The 18751-nt window shown below is 36.1% G+C and overlaps 1 protein-coding gene across 5 annotated transcripts in view; it reads right to left on the bottom strand.

Annotated features, from left to right (window-relative positions):
* Positions 1 to 18751, bottom strand: part of TPP2 (tripeptidyl peptidase 2) — an 82707-nt gene that overhangs the window by 23725 nt on the left and 40231 nt on the right. For 3 of the 5 annotated variants that reach the window (XM_063595858.1, XM_034936941.3, XM_055096978.2), the window contains exons 14-24: positions 18204 to 18361; positions 17121 to 17197; positions 15060 to 15166; positions 12061 to 12215; positions 10762 to 10878; positions 10426 to 10526; positions 9048 to 9144; positions 8094 to 8231; positions 6279 to 6523; positions 5937 to 6015; positions 4028 to 4066 (exon numbers count right to left, since the gene is read on the bottom strand). In XM_063595858.1, coding sequence (XP_063451928.1) covers positions 4028 to 4066; positions 5937 to 6015; positions 6279 to 6523; positions 8094 to 8231; positions 9048 to 9144; positions 10426 to 10526; positions 10762 to 10878; positions 12061 to 12215; positions 15060 to 15166; positions 17121 to 17197; positions 18204 to 18361 — 1313 coding nt within the window. The remainder of the gene's footprint in view (positions 1 to 4027; positions 4067 to 5936; positions 6016 to 6278; positions 6524 to 8093; positions 8232 to 9047; positions 9145 to 10425; positions 10527 to 10761; positions 10879 to 12060; positions 12216 to 15059; positions 15167 to 17120; positions 17198 to 18203; positions 18362 to 18751) is intronic. The other 2 variants (XM_034936943.3, XM_034936942.3) reach the window with 1 other exon arrangement.

Below are 18751 nucleotides of genomic sequence, written 5' to 3'. Positions count from 1 at the left end.
CTTCAGGTTTGCATTTAAAATGGTGCTAAATTAAAATACTATATTCATTTTAATTAACAAAGTTTGTAAAACTGAAACAAATGTTCCCAAAAAGACATTCACTGAAAAAGCTTTACTCTGGTTGAGTAAAAAAATAATACTGCAAGTCCTCACCTCCCGCAAATAGGATTTTTAGGAGCATATACGACACAAATATTCCCATTTTAAATATTTTCACCAACACAATTTCGGGGTATAAAATGATGTAACAGTAAACAACAGGAACTATGGTTGTAGTTCTAATAGTATTCCAACAGAAAATAATAATCCTATCTCCATACTGACTCATTTAAAGCACAGAAAACCACTTTGATGTCAGATAACCATATAAATCCATTTGTAGCCACTGGCTGTCATTCTCCCTCTGAGGTCAGGGGGCCAGAACCTGTAAACAAAGGCCTTACGTGAAACATGAGGCTGGGAAAAGGAAACAGGTCTACTGCTTGGGCTAGCTCTTTCAGGACCCAGCTGCCTGTCCTGCTCCTCTCCTTCTTGAGGTTCACTCTCTGGGTAGGCACTGCCCTGAGCAAAGCCAAGGTAAGCGCAAAATCTGAGCTGATCTTCTACCACCAACTTCTTATGGAAACAGACTGCATCAGTGTCATCTGTACAGCAAAGACAACACATCTAGGAATTACAGGGGCTAAGTGGCCTCCAATATTTACTTTCTGTTAATATAGCTCCATTCTCCATGGAATTGAGCTTCTCTGCCACCCAGTGTGCTAGAAGAGTGGTCTCCAGTCTTTCTCCCTGAGCTTCTCACACCTCCTCACCGTATCAGGGAGAGAGGTATGCTGCTCTTAGGCAGGCAGCCTATGTGTTGTGAGGCACTTCCTCCTCAGACTCAGAGGTATTTGCTATTGTTTTAGTACAGAAGAGAGAAAAGAGAATTGAATTTAAAATGAACAATCTATTAAAATTAATTTAGAATTTACAATTAATTCTAACAAAGACCTATCAAAAGTGGGAAAAAAGATATCCTAGTAACCTTAGGCTAACATTAAAAGCAAAAAAAGAGACAAAGAAAGTTTATGATGAATTATCTTAGGGAAACAAAAATCAAGGTTTTGTAATCAGCATTTTACGTATTAAATATATCAAATTAACAATTATAAATGTTAGTGTAATCCTACAAGATGTTTCAGGACAGGGAATTTTTTATTAGTAAAAATTATAAACCTGGTAGTTTTAATTTCTAATCAAAAGAAAAATAGCGCTATTTTCACTTGCTGTATCACAATAATTTCTTCTTTGTACCAATAAATATTAATATTTTTATGACAATTCTCAAGGGGTTAACATAGTATCAATTTAATAGAAATAATTTTGTACCTTTATTCTTGAGAAATCTTGATTATGGTTTAAAAAGACAGTCAAGAAGAATCTTCAGAGCAGAAATGCTATGAAGATTTCTCTACAGTATATATTTAATGTTAAGTTTAGAAAAAAGGCATTCCAGCTATTCATGAAGTATTTCAACAGTGTTCAAACTGAACAGTGTTATTCAGAAAGTCAAACTCACCTGCCAAACCAATAACTACTCTTTGGGCAACACAACGCACTATAAGTTAAATTGTGGTTCAAAATAGCAATTTCTTTAGTTCTTAAAATTGTTAGTAACTGAATACTCAAAAATTTAAAAGCTTCACATAAACTATTTTTTAAATTTATATCATATTTGAATGCTATTTATGATCTGTTAAAAGTGACAATATTCAGGCTGGGTGCAGTGGCTCATGTCTGTAATTTCAGCATTTTGGGAGGCTGAGCCAGGAGGATCGTCCGAGGCCGGGAGTTTTAGACCACCTTGGGCAACATACGTAGTAAGACCTCTCTCTATAAAAAGTAAAAATTAGCCAGGCATAGTGGCACACGCCTGTAGTCCCAGCCACTCTAGGGAGGCTGAGGTGGGAGGATCACTTGAGCCCAGGAGCTGGAGGCAACAGTGAGCTACGATCATGCCACTGTACTCTAGCCTGGAGTGTAGAGTGAGATTGTCTCTTAAAAAAACATACAAACAAACAAAAAATATATTATTGCATTTTACAAGGAATTTTAAAAAGGGTGACATACCTTTTCAAATCAAGTCACTGAAACCCAGAGGAAAAAATCTATTAAGAATTATATACAAAATGCTATTTATCTTCATCAACCGGAAATTATACATGTATTTTTTTCTTTGTAATGTGACTATAAAACTGTAATACTAATTATTTCTAAAATAAGAGCTTTATTGTGTACTTGCATTGAAGACAGAAAGGAACGAGCAGAGATAACTCTAGCTGCCAAGTTCTTCAAATGAAGCTTTACTAATCACCAAGTAAATGCCTTCCTATTCATTCAGTGTTTTCCTAACTATACAACCTAATTCAAACAAAATCTACCCAAACTTGCAAAAGGTCAACAAAAATAAGAAGAAAAATAATTGGCTATGGCCTTCGTGATAAGTGCCTTCTATTTTTAACAGATTCCTAGAATACCTATTCCTTGTTCTCTAAAGCAGTAACTTGCAAACTATTTTCACAATGTCCCAAAGATATACACATTAATACATAAAATGAAATTACAATTTTATGAGTCTGATGAACTGACATTTCCTATTTTAAAAAAATGCTGTTTTTATCCCATTACGTGGCCCCCAAACGGTCAAGACACCCAGTTGAGAAATACTGATCTTTAGATCTTTCTCCAGAAAGATGATTCCTAGTATCTGTATTTTGTTTGGACAAATTATTTACTATTATGTAATAATATGGACATTTCAGAAGACATTTTAATAAAGGAATTTAAGCTGTTATAGAATGGTGATTCCCCAGTTCCATATCACTACTAATTAACAAGTATACATTAGGACATTACTGATTTTCCCACTGTAATTCTTTCTGTTTAAAAAGAAATCATGAAAATGTTGAATGACGTAGCACGTCTTCACCAGAAAGCTTATTAAATATGTGGTCCCTTTTATATATATATGTATGTATGTATGTATGTATGTATGTTTTGTTTTGAGACAGGGTCTCACTCTGTCGCCCAGACTGGAGTGCAGTGGTGTGATCTCAACTTACTGCAGCCTCCGCCTCCCAGGCTCAAGCGATCTTTCCACCTCAGCCTCCAATAGAGTAGCTGGGACTATAAGTGTGTGCTACCACGCCTGGCTAATTTTTGCATTTTTTTGTAGAGACAGGGTTTCACCATGCTGCCCAGGCTGGTTTCAAACCGCTGAGCTCAAGGGATCTGCCCAACTTGCCCTCCCAAAGTGCCGGGATTACAGGCATGAGTCACTGCGCCTGGCCCTAAAATATATTTATAGCAGACATTTTCTTTTCTGAGTTAAATCTGGCCCCAGCAGTAAATCAAAGATTGCTTAATATGCTGCAGAGAGGCTGATCAGACCACTTAGTAGCAATGGGCTTAAAATCTGTGTTCTTAGCATAAGCTTTAATTGTCAGTGAACAGTCCTTATTTCTGTTCCTGCTACATCCATTGATCTTTATTGTTTCTCTTCTTTCAGAACCAGAATGGATAAAAGAGCAGGGAATAAAGTTCGCTTTAAAAAGCCTCAACATTTTATTAATCAAATCACTCAATTTAAAAGTGCTTTTAGACTTTAAAAATAAGTACTTTAGCTTATATGGCTAAAAAAAAAAATTATCACATCCGTCTCTCTATAAAATTGTAAATATGAAAAATTTCAAATATTGCTACTTGTTATCATATCTGTAGCAAGAAATGAATAGCATTAAAATTTTTGTATACACAGAGAAAATGAGTCTTCCAGGAATTTATGGTGGGGGGAAAAAAAAAAACCTTTAGAAAAGCAGTATGTCAACAATGCTTCTAAGTACAGCTAAGAGCACTATACTTCAGAATGCAAAGAAAGGAAACTAAGGGAGACTTATTAAAAAAAAGGTTTATAATAGTGACAGAAAAAAGTTTAATATGCAAATAAGGCTTTAAGACATCTTTTTTAAGAACTGACAATCAGTACCTTTTTAAATTTTCCTTGTCGTTTTGCTGCAGACTGCCCCTGGGAGTTAGAACGACATTCTGTAAGAAAACATGCATAATCTACACAGGATGGAGACAGAACCTCTGTCTAATTGTCTTTCAGTTTATGTTCCACCTGTGTTACACCACTTAGAAGGCTCAGGTCTGTGATTAAGATGGCATGCTTTTAAAGAAAGCAACATTGCCACTTTCATTCCTTACATAAGAAAACGTACTCAAATATGTTATTACTAAGAGTACGTCAACTTCTTATTGAAAAATTTAGTAGATCAAAATCCATTACTTATAAAAGCATTTCTTAAAATAGTAAATTTAGTTGATGGTCTAGTCTGATTAAAGGGTACCACAACAACCCCACTGCGTATGCATTCTTATAAAAAGCAACAAAGTTACTGTGAAAGTCAAAGTGAAGTGAAAGTTACCTTCCCAACTACCAAAAAACAAGAAAACGCTAAACCACTGAGAAAAGATTACATAAACAATGTGATGGAAGTTATAATGAACTCAACAGCTTTAAGTTACTGCTTTCTCCCAGGAAAGTCTCCCTTGATAAATAGCTACCATAGTTAACACCACATATTTATAATTTAATTTCACAATTGTCTCCTAAAACAATGTAACTGGGAAGTAGTAACTATTTCTGAATTGCTAAAACCCCACTTTTACTAATAATGCTTTTCTGTTATACTCTTCACAAGTAAGCAGACTCTTCAAAGTGTCATCTGTCATCTGAATGAAAATTCACAGCTGACGCCCAATAGCTGAAGCAGCTATGCTTCCTGTGAAATGAAATCTACAAAAAAAACTACCAGGGTTTCTTAAATCAGTGCATGTATTAATTACAAACCATTAACTATTGATTTACTTCAAATTATACTAAAGTACGTATGTATAAACAGTATAAACTGAAATGAGACCCAAGAAATGTCAGGGTAGGCAACTTTCTAAGCACAAGTTTCCCCAATTATGCTTCAATGACAGTAAATAAATGGCCTTTGGTTCAATAGTGGCAAAAAATAAATATAATTCTTAAGATGTATGAGAACTACTCATTTTGATAACAGCATTTATGTAGCAGGGTTACTTAGCTCTGTAAGAAGTAATAGTATAGATAAATGCAAAACTGTTAAGAATGACAACTTTTACTGGCATTGAGCTAAAATGATTATTATGACAAAAGGTGATAGATCTATATAAACATCATTCTCATAATAAATTTGTAATGAAAACATAGAAGGAAAAAACAAAAACAGGTAGGTACTTATAAAACTGTAACATATATGTCTAAAGTACAACAACCAGAAACATATTTCTAAAAAAAGCATCATTTTGAAATTAAAAGGCAATACCAAAAGAAATATCTCATATTTTCCTACTTAACCATGTGAAATTCCAATGAGAAAGGTCTGTAGAAGTGTGAAGAAACATGTTTTAGGGTAATTGTTCTGACTACTTTTTAAAAGCACCCCAAGATAATCTGATTTATTCCTATGTCCATAATCTTATATGGACAACCAATCTTATTGGTTAAATTTCTATAACATGTTCTAATCTTAAATATCACGTGTATTTAAGCCAAGTTTGATTTGTATTTACATGTTTCACAGGAAGTTCAAGTGTATTAGCCATAGGAGGTAAGACAGGTTCAGGGCCTGAGTACTGTAGGCTTGTGAAAAAGAAGCCTAAATATTTCAAAAGTAGGATACATTTTAAAAGACAACTAAATATTAACTGACTTTCACTAGTAACCTGGGAAAAAAGGATTAAATTTTTTTCCCCAAGAGTATATCTTCTCTTTTATCCATTCTGAAATGTGGAATTAATTCTTATCTTTAAAGAAATGAGATTTTTTAATAGGTAATTTCAGTGTTTAAAAAACTAATACTTACAGCTTTCTTTCCTAGTTCAGTCTTTGACAATGTTAAGGATCCTGCAAGATAGCATCCAGGTCCTGCCCCTTTAGGTATTCTAAACAAGAGAATTCAAAGAGAAAAAAAGCAACAAAAGAGAAAGTTTCACAAAGACAAGTAAGGGGAAAAACATGAAAACAATTCCACACTGAATTCATTCCCATAGCTAAGACTTCAAAAATCAAAGGAAGAAATAACTTCAGCCAAAAAAAAAAAAAAAATGACTACATCCTCTAAATTTAGCCTAGATGTCATAAACTGACATTAAAAGGACTACAGTGTATAAGATGGGCAGTAAGTATAAGCAATGTTATCACTTACTTATCATCAGGTAAGGAAGTAACAAAGAATGGCTGGTTATATTTGGGTGGTAATGTCAAATTGCTTGATTTCTTCTTCCCTAGAAGTGCAAAACTATGATTTTCATGAATATCTAAGCTCAAGGTATTAGACAATCTATGAGAAACAATAAATGGAAGGTCTTTAAGGCGTTCCAAATCACTGATTTGCTCATGGCGAATCTGTAGTCGAATTGTATAATCTCCTTTCTCCAGTTTCAAAGAATACTAAAAAAGAAAAACAACATTTGGGAAAAGTTAAGTTTAACCAAGTCAACGGAAATCACTGAAAGAGGATAAAGTGAAAGTTACCATTCACAGACTTGCTCATAATATGTGAGGTACAGTGCAAGGCACTAACTATCCAGACGTTCATATAACACATAAAGTCCCTAGTACGCTGGTGAGCAGACAGGATCAGGGACATCAAGTGACTTGCCTAACATCACACAGAGTAAAGTATAAGAGAGCTGGAGTCAGGTCTGACTTCAAAGCCCTCATTCTTTCCAGAACGACAGAATACTCCCACACTTTTAGCAAAACTCAGTGTCTGCTTGAGAATGACAAAAGCAGTGATTTTCTAGTTCATGGGTCCCTCAGAGACATATAAGAAACAGTACCAAAAAAGTGAGCAAAATTGAGGCACCATAGAATATCTAGGACAAATACACACACACACACACACACACACACACACACACACACACACACACGTGTAACTTATGACTACTGGTAATCCTTATTTCCTTTTAGAGAGGGGGACTCACTATGTTGCCCAGGCTGAAGTGCAGTGGCTGTTAACTGGTGCAATCATAGTGCACCATAGCCTAGAGCTCCAGGGCTCAAGCGATCCTCCCACCTCAGCTTCCTGAGTAGACAGGATCACAGGCATGTGCCACCATGCCCAGTTGATCTTCAAATTACAACCAAAATGTCACTCCTTTATTACAGACAGGAAAAAAACAGGAAACCAATAGAGATCAAGGGATACAAATCTATTATCCACTTAACAGGTTCAAGAGGAAGAGATGCTGTATCCTGTGTCAGCCACTTTTTCTGAGATTTAAAAAGTAACCAAAGTAATAGCACTGCAGTAGGCCAGTCTGTAATGAGATGTGACTGCTACTTGCTTTGAGGAAAATCGATACCATTCCTTTAACAACTCATTGAAAAAAATCTCCATAAATTATTTTCATTTGTCAACATAAAATTATACATATTACAGGAAATATCTCATTTCTTTGCAGTAATATCTAAGGGATAAAATGTCTATAAATTATGTGATTTTTCCCTTCAATAAAACAGCACAAAGCATAGTGCCTGGTATGTAGTAAGTGCTCATTACAGAGTTGTCCAACGAGGTAGTAAATTTAAAAGTACAAATGAACTGAAGACATGCGGCCACTGCTGCAGTGCTCTCTTTAGCCCCCTCAGACTTAGGATCATTTCAAGAGGCTCGCATCTCTTTGATGCATGCTTTGATGATTCTACCTTCAGATAGGTAGAATCAGTGTATAGGAAGGAGAAATACCACACACCAAAAGTTATGCTGGCCAGTGTGGGCAAGGTTCACCCTTGTCCTCCTCTAATTCAGCACAACTACACGGTGAAATAGTTGACACAATCTGTTCTTCACCGACTACAACAAACAGGCTCTCACAGTTTGCAAAAGTACTAAACACAAAGCTATAATTTTTGTTTTTTTTAAAGTATGAACATTACCATAACAAGAAACCAGGATTTTGTTAGTTCAGGAAACAGCTTCCGTTAATTCTAAAAATCACCATCAATTTTATACCTGATGTGGATAGGCATCGCCTGAACCCATCTGTCTTTTGTTCTGGTCAAAAATAATCCATAGTTGGCTGTCAAATTCAGATTCATATAATAGTTCACAAAGTAGTGGGCAGCTTGGAGTTACTTCCCCACTCTTGGGCTATTAAAAAACAAAAAAGATTACTTGGCATGATTTGCATATAATTTCTGATACAAATTTTTAATATTGTTATTGACATGAGACTTTTTCATTTAAAAAACATTAAAAATACTTGTGGTAAAAAATTTTGAAAATATAGAACACACAGTATTTTAGCACTTATAAAAGTCACTGCTCTCTTACAAACTTTTAAAAATACACACCTGGCTATGTGTATTCATTAATAAAGCAACATATACATACTTCAGGACCTCTAATTACTTTATAAAACTGAAATGTGAAAATTCACTGAAACCAATCCATTTCCCTAACATTATAACCAAATTGATGTGTGTTTCAGTAACAGTTTTATTGAAATCTCATTGATCTTACAACAATTCTTTGGTCCAGCATTTACACTGGCCTCCATTACTTTTGCCACCCATCCCACCTGGGAGCTACTCTGACCTTTCCCTGTTCCAGTGCCTTCTTCGCAGAAAGCAATCAGGCCCAGCACCATCACCAGAAGGCAGATGGTATTTCTGAGCCATCTAATCACCCCTGGGTCAGATGGCACCAATGGACAGTGATCAGTGATTTTATAAACTAAGGCTTAAGGCTAGGTCACCACTCAATTACATTTTGTGACTTTACAACTGAATGGTATTTAATTACAAATTATAATTTCCTAAAGAGTAATTCCAAATTAACCGTTAATCACTTGATTCTGTTTTTTATATATACCATATACACTGTCCTTCCATTTTTGATTCTATGAATCATAAATAAAACACAAAAGTTCATCCTAAGGGTACACTTTACTAGGCAAACACTTACTTGATGAAAGTTATATGTCAGGACCATCTCATAAAGTTGACGGTTATTTGGCAAAACATCTCTTGATCCTAAAGGTTTTGTTTTTGCACTCACTGGGCTGTAATGAGGAAACTACATAACTGGTTTGATTCAAGAGTTCATTGAATGAGACAAATAAAACCATATGCAACAAAATCTGTAACATATTGCAAAAAGTGCAGATGAACCTTCCTGAGAGCTATCCTTTTCAGTATACTCTACAATATTTTAATCACTAACTTACATAATTATTTGATTGAATCATATCAATACATACAGTTTAGATTTTGCAATAAATATGACAAAGGCAATCTTTTCATGGCAAAAACATTTTCAAATGTGAACAAACAGCTCTCAATACAACCAAATCCTAACACTAGGGTGACAACTAAAAGTGTTGCAAGACAGGTTCTGATTTGTACCCCTTGTGCAAACTGTTGACAGTACTGTGTTGTGTGCAGCACAGACCTCCCCAGACCCCTGCCGCTCACCAGATGGCAGGGGACACACTCAGCCCTCCTCCTGGCCGAGGGAATGGTATTTCATATTTTTAGTAGTCCTCTGAAGGAAGTTGCTAATGTACAGATTTTATAAAGGAGAAAACTGACACTGAAGAGTAAGTTTTAAATATAGTTTAAAATGTCAGTGAAACATAATCTACTCTAAATTTAGCTCCAAGTTTTTAGATTTAGGAAGAAAACATCAGGATGATATAAGTTGGATATATCTTCAAAAGCTGGATGTTTTAATTTTTATTGATAATTCTAGGAAGCAGTATATCTTTAGACATTACTGTGTCACTGACTATTGTCCCTAACTGGTTATTTTAATACACTTAAGACTAGGCTTCATGCCGATGAGTTAAGGTCAGATTAAACAAAAGAAACCAGGTATCTTTATAACACAGTGAGTATGTGAACACAGGTCAAGGTGCCCTGCTTTTGTAAGGGGAGCTGCTGAGGCACAAACAGCAGGCTACAGTACTTAAGTTTCTACCATTTAATAAACAGTTTCTAATGGTATTGCAGTTTCTAAAAATGACTGCATTAGGATTCACAAAATAATATCAGAGAGAATGTTAACTTGCTATTTTACAGCAAGAAATAAAAAGGTTAATGTCCACTGATCCTAACTAGTCATGACTGGGATCGGCTATCCACCATCCTTGACTTTGCTGGTCAGGTGGGACAGTGAAGCTAGAAGCTGATACTGGGGCTGCCTTGCAGAGATCTGCTGGCAAGGATAAAATTCTCACCTCTAGCATGCAGGTGGATTAAAAAAAAAGGCCCTTTTTTAAGAGTGTAAGAGATCCCCCCAATCTATATTCAATATCTGTAGTTCCTAAAACATTGAATGATACCGCAGTGTTTGGACCCAGTTCTTCAAAGTTATGCAGGGAGCCAGATCTTCGTATTTCAAGGAGGACTGAACATCAAAGCGGTTGATTCCTTCCGATGCATGCTACAAAGGATTTCTCAAATTACTTTCTCAAACTTTACTAAAAATAAGCAATATTTTGTACCTAAAATAAATGTGTCCAATATAAAGTTTATAAGTACCCACACACAAAGCCTACTGCTATCTTCAGAACCACAGGTAATTTCCCCTCATTAAAGTTTAAATCTAACCAATGAAGTTACTCTCCAATAACACAAGTAACTGACATTAAAAATCATGAAAATGTTGTGGAACTTACAATGTTTAACTGAGGAGCAGTACACACTATCCCATGGAAAGAAATGGTATAATCAATGTTGACATCACTGAGACTTGCCCACCAACGAGCAATGCAAAATTCAATTGCTTTTCCACCCTGCAAATAGAAGTAAATAAAATATATCTCTTTTCTTATTTTTCTCAAATTACAGAATATAAATACTAGCTGTTTCAGAGCAATTCTATGTTTTCAAACTTTTCCTGTTTGTAGCAAGAAAACTCAAAAATTTTAACAGCTATGCTAAGTAAGAGTTAGACAAATCATTTGCAGAGATATAGTGTATTTAAATATACATAGTTATTTACTCATAACCCTATGCTTCTTGTCATAAAAGATCCTAGGCAGCTTCTGAAAGCACATATAATAAAGCAAATGTGATTTTATTATTTCGAAGTGAAATAAAAAATTAGGACCAAAAGAAAAATAATCAAGTATAACGACACAATAAAGATACTTCAACTTTGTAAGGCATACTCAATAGGCACAATTGAGTTTGGGCTCACGGCTATCTGGCAACCAAAACAAAATGACATTATGGTCATTTACATCTTTCTCCCTATTAAAAAATAAAGATAAGAAAAGGAAAAAAAAAACACCTGCTCTTAGCACTGAGTTTTAAAGTAAGTTTTCTAGTAATCAGTGATTTAAAAGTTTAAAAAGATGAAGCAACACTGATCCATGGAAGAACACAAATGAAAGTAACCAGAAACCAAGAGATACTGGGAAAATCCCAGAACCAACTGAAAACACAAAGGAGTGCATTGAAGGAAGAACATCAGTACTTTCACCTTCTATGGAAGAAAGACTAGTCATCATTTCCAACACCACAGATAAGAATGCAGTCTGCCATCATCTGAGATAACTTAGACATGAAGCAGTAGCAGTTTTCCTATAATGCAAATTAGCCTCATAGCTTAACAACACAGCATTAGTAAAATAAGTTAAGTGACAAGCAAACAGGTCTTAAAGAAATTAATCTATAGTACAACAAAGAATAATCTAAATCAGGGTCCTAACTACGAGGCACGAGAATCTACCAGACTAGTATGTTTCTTTGACTAAACTATTCAAGAATTACAGCCATAATTACCTCCAACTTGATTTCAAGTACCCTGATTAGATTTTCTATTTTTCTACTTCATTTTTTTGGCATTAAAAAAATATATAATCCCAACATGCTAAATACAAACTATAAAATCAAATGCAAATACTTAGTCTTAGCCCATACCAAAAAGGCAAATAAATTGTGTTAGGATTATAAACTATAATTAAACTTACTAGGACAGGAAAAGCTTCAGTCAGTGTTCCTTTCTCTGGAAGAGAACAAAACTTATAGAATTCATGGCTTCGATATGCTCTTTGCTTCACAAGCTGGACCGCATGTAGAACAAACTTTGCTGACACCTCAGAAGAACACGAACACACTGTCACTTCTAAAATAAGAAAGAAAGAAGCAAAGCTTTAAACTTATAAGACCTAAAATTGACATAAAGTGGCTTTAATAATGCCCACTTAGGGAATAATTCCCATGTAGGGACATAATAGGGATCAAAAATAAAATGTATACTCAAATCTGCATATTTCCATAAAAACAAAGAATCAACAAAATATTAATAAAGTTAGAAGACTAGAAGATTTTCTATGGGAACGAAAGAAACTGGTATTAAAATGAACCACCACCATGATGCTGCAAACACCTGGAAACAGCAAGCTGTCCACAGATGCATACACAATTACATTAATCGGGTACCTTTTAAAATCCCTCCTTGTTTTAGCTGAAAACCAGTCAATTCCAGATAAAGTAAGGAAGGTTATATTTTTGGAAACCTCTATTTGTTATCATGCCTCAATTCCTCATTGATAACTTTTCCTAATCTCTCTTCTTGGTCTACTTGTGTACTGTGTGCGTCTACAAAGCCTGGCACGACTACTTATGCTTAACTTTACTCTGAGCCAGCGCTGGAGGTAAGCCAAGATCACCGCAATGCCAGATTGGCAGCTTTTCTAAAGAACACCCAAGCTAATTCAAGGGAACTGAAGCAAGGCGCAATGCCGTGGCTCATAAAACCAGGTGTGCAGAGAGCTCTCAGAACCTAGTCAGTTGCTAAGAATACAAAATCTAGTGTTATGACAATATTTCTAATTATTTGAAATAAAACTAAGACTGTTAAATTCTCTTAACTACTTGCATTCTAGATCATTTGATAATTTTTATTTAAAAAAACAAATTATTTTCAATACCAACCTAAACCAATCATAAATCAGTGCCATTTATCACTAAACAAGTACCCAATTCAGTATTAATTAACCATAGATTTGTATTCTTTAATTTACCAGTGCACATTTTACCAGAGCCTGGAGCTCTACAAGTCCCAGGGGCCCTATGAGAATGGGACCCCAGGAATGCTGAACACAGCAACTCTGACTCCACCCTCTAGAAGTACTGTCAAGTGTGAGCGTAATCCCAACGAAGACAAGCTATGTACCAAGTACTATAAAATCCCTAATCCTTACAACAGACTAACAACTATATTTACAGTTGAAACAGAAGTCCAGAAAATTTAGAAACCTGCCCCCAGGTAACCATTAGTGTATGGCAGAGTGTGGATCCAAACCCAGACTTCTCAATTTCCAAAGCCCGTGGCCTTGCCGCTACTCTGTGCTGCCTCCCTCTAATCCAGTTCTCTTAACTGCAATATCTTGGACTAGATGCTCTTAAGGCCTCTGGAAGCAGGGTCCTTGTCTAAGTAGCTCACCACCTTAGCCCACTGAAAAGGGCCTGGCACAGATGGTACAGAAAAATATGCTTAATGAATGAGTCTAGTACAACCCGATTATCCTCAGAAGCCTCTCACTGCTGCAATAGCTCCATTATAACCCAGTGTGCAAATTAACAGGCTATATTGGGTGCTGTTCAATTCACTGCTTTAGCTCTCAGCTTTTGCTATTATTTTGCCTTTACCTAATTACATAAAACAAGAAAAGTCTGGTATTTCCTGTGATACCAGGTGACAAACAGATGGACGGCATACAGATAGATGACCAGAAAATGGTATGGGGAACCAAACACAACCAGTTATTCCCAAACCAGGTCATACATGTATGATTTCAATATTTCATTTTCAATAAAGTCTCAGATGTAAATATATCTGTACTTTCATACAAGTACAAAAAACACACTCCTAAGTAAAATACAAGCCATTTTTACTAATGACACCTATCTACCTTATAGGGTTCTGACGGGACTAGACAAGATAATCTCTGTAAAGTGCTTAGCAGAGGGGCCAAATCCAAGAAGTATCAACAATGCTGGCTACTAATTTAAATTGGGTGACACTTTCTTGACTGCCCATATTTGCTTCCTTCTATCAATGGGAGTGAGCTCTGACAACTGACATACTCTTCTATACTGACTGCTAAATTGTCAATTTAGGACACACAACTTGTGAAGGAAAATATGGTACACCCACAGCTCTTGTATAAAAGAATGACATGAGCACTCTCACAGGACTATAACATGTTAATTCAAGAGCTTTGTGTTAGGCAATCATTTACTCTCAAAATTTCAGAGACACTGAAGTGAAAATCTCTTATAAACAGAGCTTCAAAGATTAAAGCTCTATTTCTAAAATTCTGAGAGTTTAACAGTTTGAGGTTTAAGCAACAGCTGCATTGTTTAAACTGATTTGTAGTATTTTAAAAATTAGGCCGGGCCCGGTTGCTCATGCCTGTAATCCCAGCACTTTGGGAGGACGAGGCGAGTGTATCACGAGGTCAAGAGATCGAGACCATCCTAGCCAACATGGTGAAACCTCGTCTCTACTAAAAATACAAAAAATAGCCTGGCGTGGTAGCACACGCCTGCTAGTCCAAGCTACTCGGGAGGCTGAGGAAGGAGAATCGTTTGAACTGGGGAGGTGGAGGTTGCAGTGAGCCGAGATCATGCCACTGCACTCCAGCCTGGCGAAAGAGTGAGATTCTGTCTCAAAAAAAAAAAAAAAAAAAAAAAAAATTATTACCAGGTAAGGCATTATTCTAAACTAAGCTCAAACCTTAAATATTAAAAACATCTTAAGATGGCTTAATTTCCTGTATGGGCCAATGCAAAATTGTACTAGATCTTAAAAACGTTTTGAACTTTACAGAAAGTCTAAGGTACCCAAATACATATATTAGTACCAGGGAAATACATGTTACAGATAAACGAACCTCATATAGCTATAGTCATTAGAACGTAAACAGAGATAAGCGGTCACACAGATTTTAATTTTACCTACCAGCCCATGTTGCACCCTCAGGAACCTCAATAAAATGCCTTCGAATTTGACCAGGTTTAAAGTGTACATCTGTAAAGGCTAGATCATAATGTGATGATTCATTTACTCTGAAAATTAATAAAAGTAATTAAATGTATATATTTATTATAAGACCACAGATACTCTAGATTTCATTGGATAAACGCAAAATAACAATTCATTGGAAATAAACACAGGGACTTAGAAGCTGGTTACAAAACAGTAGGTACGATATTGTTCAATTTTTGCAGTAGGTTAGCAGAGATAACCTCTGAATAGCAGAGTATAGATGATTCTACTTTTTGTCTATTTTATGATTTGTAAGATACATTCACACACACTATTAAAAAAGCATTCTCTTTTTTGTTAAAGGCATTCTACAACATTCACAGAATTTTCCAATTACCAGATTCCAAACTACAGTGAGTCCTAGATGTTAAAATCAATGATAAAGTTTTATGTCACTGGTATTATAGCTATGAGACTTGTGTTAAATTAAGCTCCTCCTGTAGCTTCAAAACACTCCCATGATGTAAAATAGTAAAGAAAGGCAAACTACTTTCAAAGCATTTTTGTAAGAAATCAATGAAATAAAGTTCAAATGCATAACTACCCACCACGGAAACAAATTTTATGCTAGAGACAAATTCTTGTCAGTAGGACAAACGGTTAAATGAGTGCCTACTACATGAGGCCCTGTTATTAGGAGCTAGAAACGTAACAAAGAAGAAAATATGATTCTTTAACCTAGACAATCTAGCATGGAGAGAATCATCATCAGAGACATTTAACATAAGATGCTCCAGATAGACAGGAAGAGTTACGGAGCCTGGGAAGCTTCCTGAAGGAGATTGCGTGGCAGCTGACTCCTGAAGGTCTTACACATTACCTGGTCTAAATTACTACTGGACTTTGAGGGAATATACGGCTGAGAATTTAACTGTTGCACAATTTTTCCACGTGTATACCACTCTTTAAATTTATTCTCCTCAATTTCATCCTGTGTTTCTCATGGGCTGAGATCTATTGCATACTTAATATTTACCAGAGTAACAGAACTGTTAGTTTAGAATTTCCACTTGGTTTCCAGTACTCTCACAATCCCAATCTCACCTTCATCCACTAGATAATTTATTTTACACATCCTGTAAAACAGTAGTCTCTGTGCCTTTGGTGGGCTCACAGTGAAAGAGTGTAAGTTAAATAAAAAATTACAACATATTGGCTAAAGTCTGTCCAGGGGCATGTAAAATGTGCCACGAAGCAGAAAGAAGGGACTCCCTTCACCCAGGGATGACCAGGAATGCACCTGGTCATTAACTGAAGAGACAGGAAATTGAAACCAAGTTATCAGCTGTGCACATGCACAAATTCTGAGAATCCTAGAGTGCCAAAATCAGTGAGTTGGCCAAAATGTGTAATTTGGTGTATGGAATGACAGGAAACACTGGCTAGGGCTATAATTGTGAGGGAGCATCGTTTGCTATTTTAAAGAGCTTGAACTTGACCTTTGGAGGTGCCACTGATATACTTTAAGCAGGAAGTAATATAATCTGCTGATTTTTCCTTGGTTCCAGAGGAATAAGATGGGAAGTTAAGAGTTTCTTAACTTCTGCTTCTACAGTAGATAACTAGAAAAGTGGAAGCATTAAGAGAAGAGAGTAAATCCCAAACACGACAGAGACAAAAAGGGCAGGAATGGAGGGGAGTGAAGTAATATTGTCAAATACTGCAGTGGGATCGGGTCAGACGAAGCCTGAGTTATCCTCTGAACTGGGCAATGCAGAGCTCAGAGTGACTGTGGTGGAAATAGTTTTGATGCAGAGGTAGGGCAGATGCCAGGTGCCATCAGTTACTCTCAGAGCGCACAAGAGTCAGTATGGCTGACTACATGACACCTAAAAATGCTAGCTGGGAGCAGAACTAAGACAAAATCCCCATTACCTGGTTCTGTATTAGTGATCATTAAAAGTCCACAAGACTCCATGAATAGTCATTAAAATCTTAGATGTACCAGTAAGCTGTGAGTAACCTGTTACTTACTTTGCTGCTATAACTGCAGTGATCGGAACTCTGAAGAGCGGACCTGCGTTAGGGGATGCTATATCATAGCCACATACCTTGAAAAAAGAATTGGTAAGTGTCAATATCCATAAGCAAATGTTTAAAAGAGGGGGGGAAGGTCTAAACTATTGACAGAATAAATCAATCTACTCTTAATCAAGGTCTTAACCAGAGGTTGACACCAATTTCCTGACACTAGGTCACATAATTAATAGCAAACAGCCCAAACAAATGTATAGCAACATTTGACCAGTTGAAATGGGAAAATGAGACGTCAGGTACAAAATAAGTGCATTTTAATTACTCCCAACTGAAAATTAGCTCAAACTAGTACTACAGACAACTTTAGATATGGAGATACTGTTGTGATACTATTCTATGCCTGGTTTACAACTATTTGTTTAACAGATGCTTTCTTCATCTGAGTACTAAAAGGTATAACTGGCTGGGTGTGATGGTTCACACCTGTAACCCCAAAGCCCTGGGAGGCCAAGGCAGGAGGATCACTTGAGGCCAAGAGTTCAAGACAAGACTGGGCAACATAGAGAGATCCTGTCTCTACAAAAATAAAAAAATTTAGCCAGGCTTGGTGGTGCACGCCACTAGTCCTAGCTACTCAGGAGGCTAAGGTGTGAATATCACTTGAGCCTAAGAGTTCAAGGCTGCAGTGAACCACGATCACACCACTGTACTCCAGCCTGGGCAACAGAGCAAGACTCTGTCTCTTAAAACAACAACAACAACAACAACAACAACAAGCAACTGCAGCTTTGTTTAGCTGACAAAAGAAAACACCAGTTAGAGGGAGATCTAATTGAAAGGTTCTGCTGTACCTCTTCTTTCCTTTTACTTATTCATACAAGGACAAAATATGATTCTTTAGAAACTCACTGCTTAAATGAATATAGACACACCAGAAGAACTGAATAACCTGGCAGATGGATAGGTCTAGTTATTTCTTAGCAAGAAAGCAATATATTGCAAATATACTTTGGATTTTTTTTTTTAACCTTTTAAACATTTTAAAGAGTGAAGAAAGTAAAAATGAAGATACATCAATACCTCTGTATAATGCAATCCTTCTCTTAAGCCCCTGGGATCCACACGTATGTTTATGTGTCTACATTGATTCATGAGTTCCAAATGGCTGGGACACTGAACCCAAGATGAATTTGAAGTCAGAGCTAAATGAAGCTGAAGGGATATTTTTTCAGAGTTTTCTGGCACGAAAAAGACCAAAAATTAAAGATGAGTATTTTTTTCCTTTTTTCCATTTAAAAATGTTACATCTTTCCAAAAAAATTTAGCGACTTAGTTTGGTTGGCTGTAAAATGCATCCAAAACACAGCTTAAATAAAACAGTCAAATAATCTTCCTTACAATTTAGATTACTCATGATTCATTTATACTTTCACCAAGCACTGGTATGACCTTAAAATAAAGAGTTTAAGTGAATGTTTTCATTACTGCACACAGGTCATAGTATTCAACTGAAATGAAGACAGCCAGATAATAGCGATGATTATTTTTGTTCACACCTAATCGAGCTGCAGTTCTCCTAGACTGCTTCTACTTTTCATTCTTCAACAGAAAGCTCTGTCTTATACCTA

This window comes from Pan paniscus, chromosome 14 (genome assembly GCF_029289425.2).
Source record: "Pan paniscus chromosome 14, NHGRI_mPanPan1-v2.0_pri, whole genome shotgun sequence".
NCBI lineage: Eukaryota > Metazoa > Chordata > Mammalia > Primates > Hominidae > Pan > Pan paniscus.
This window is presented reverse-complemented; position numbering and strand designations above follow the sequence as displayed.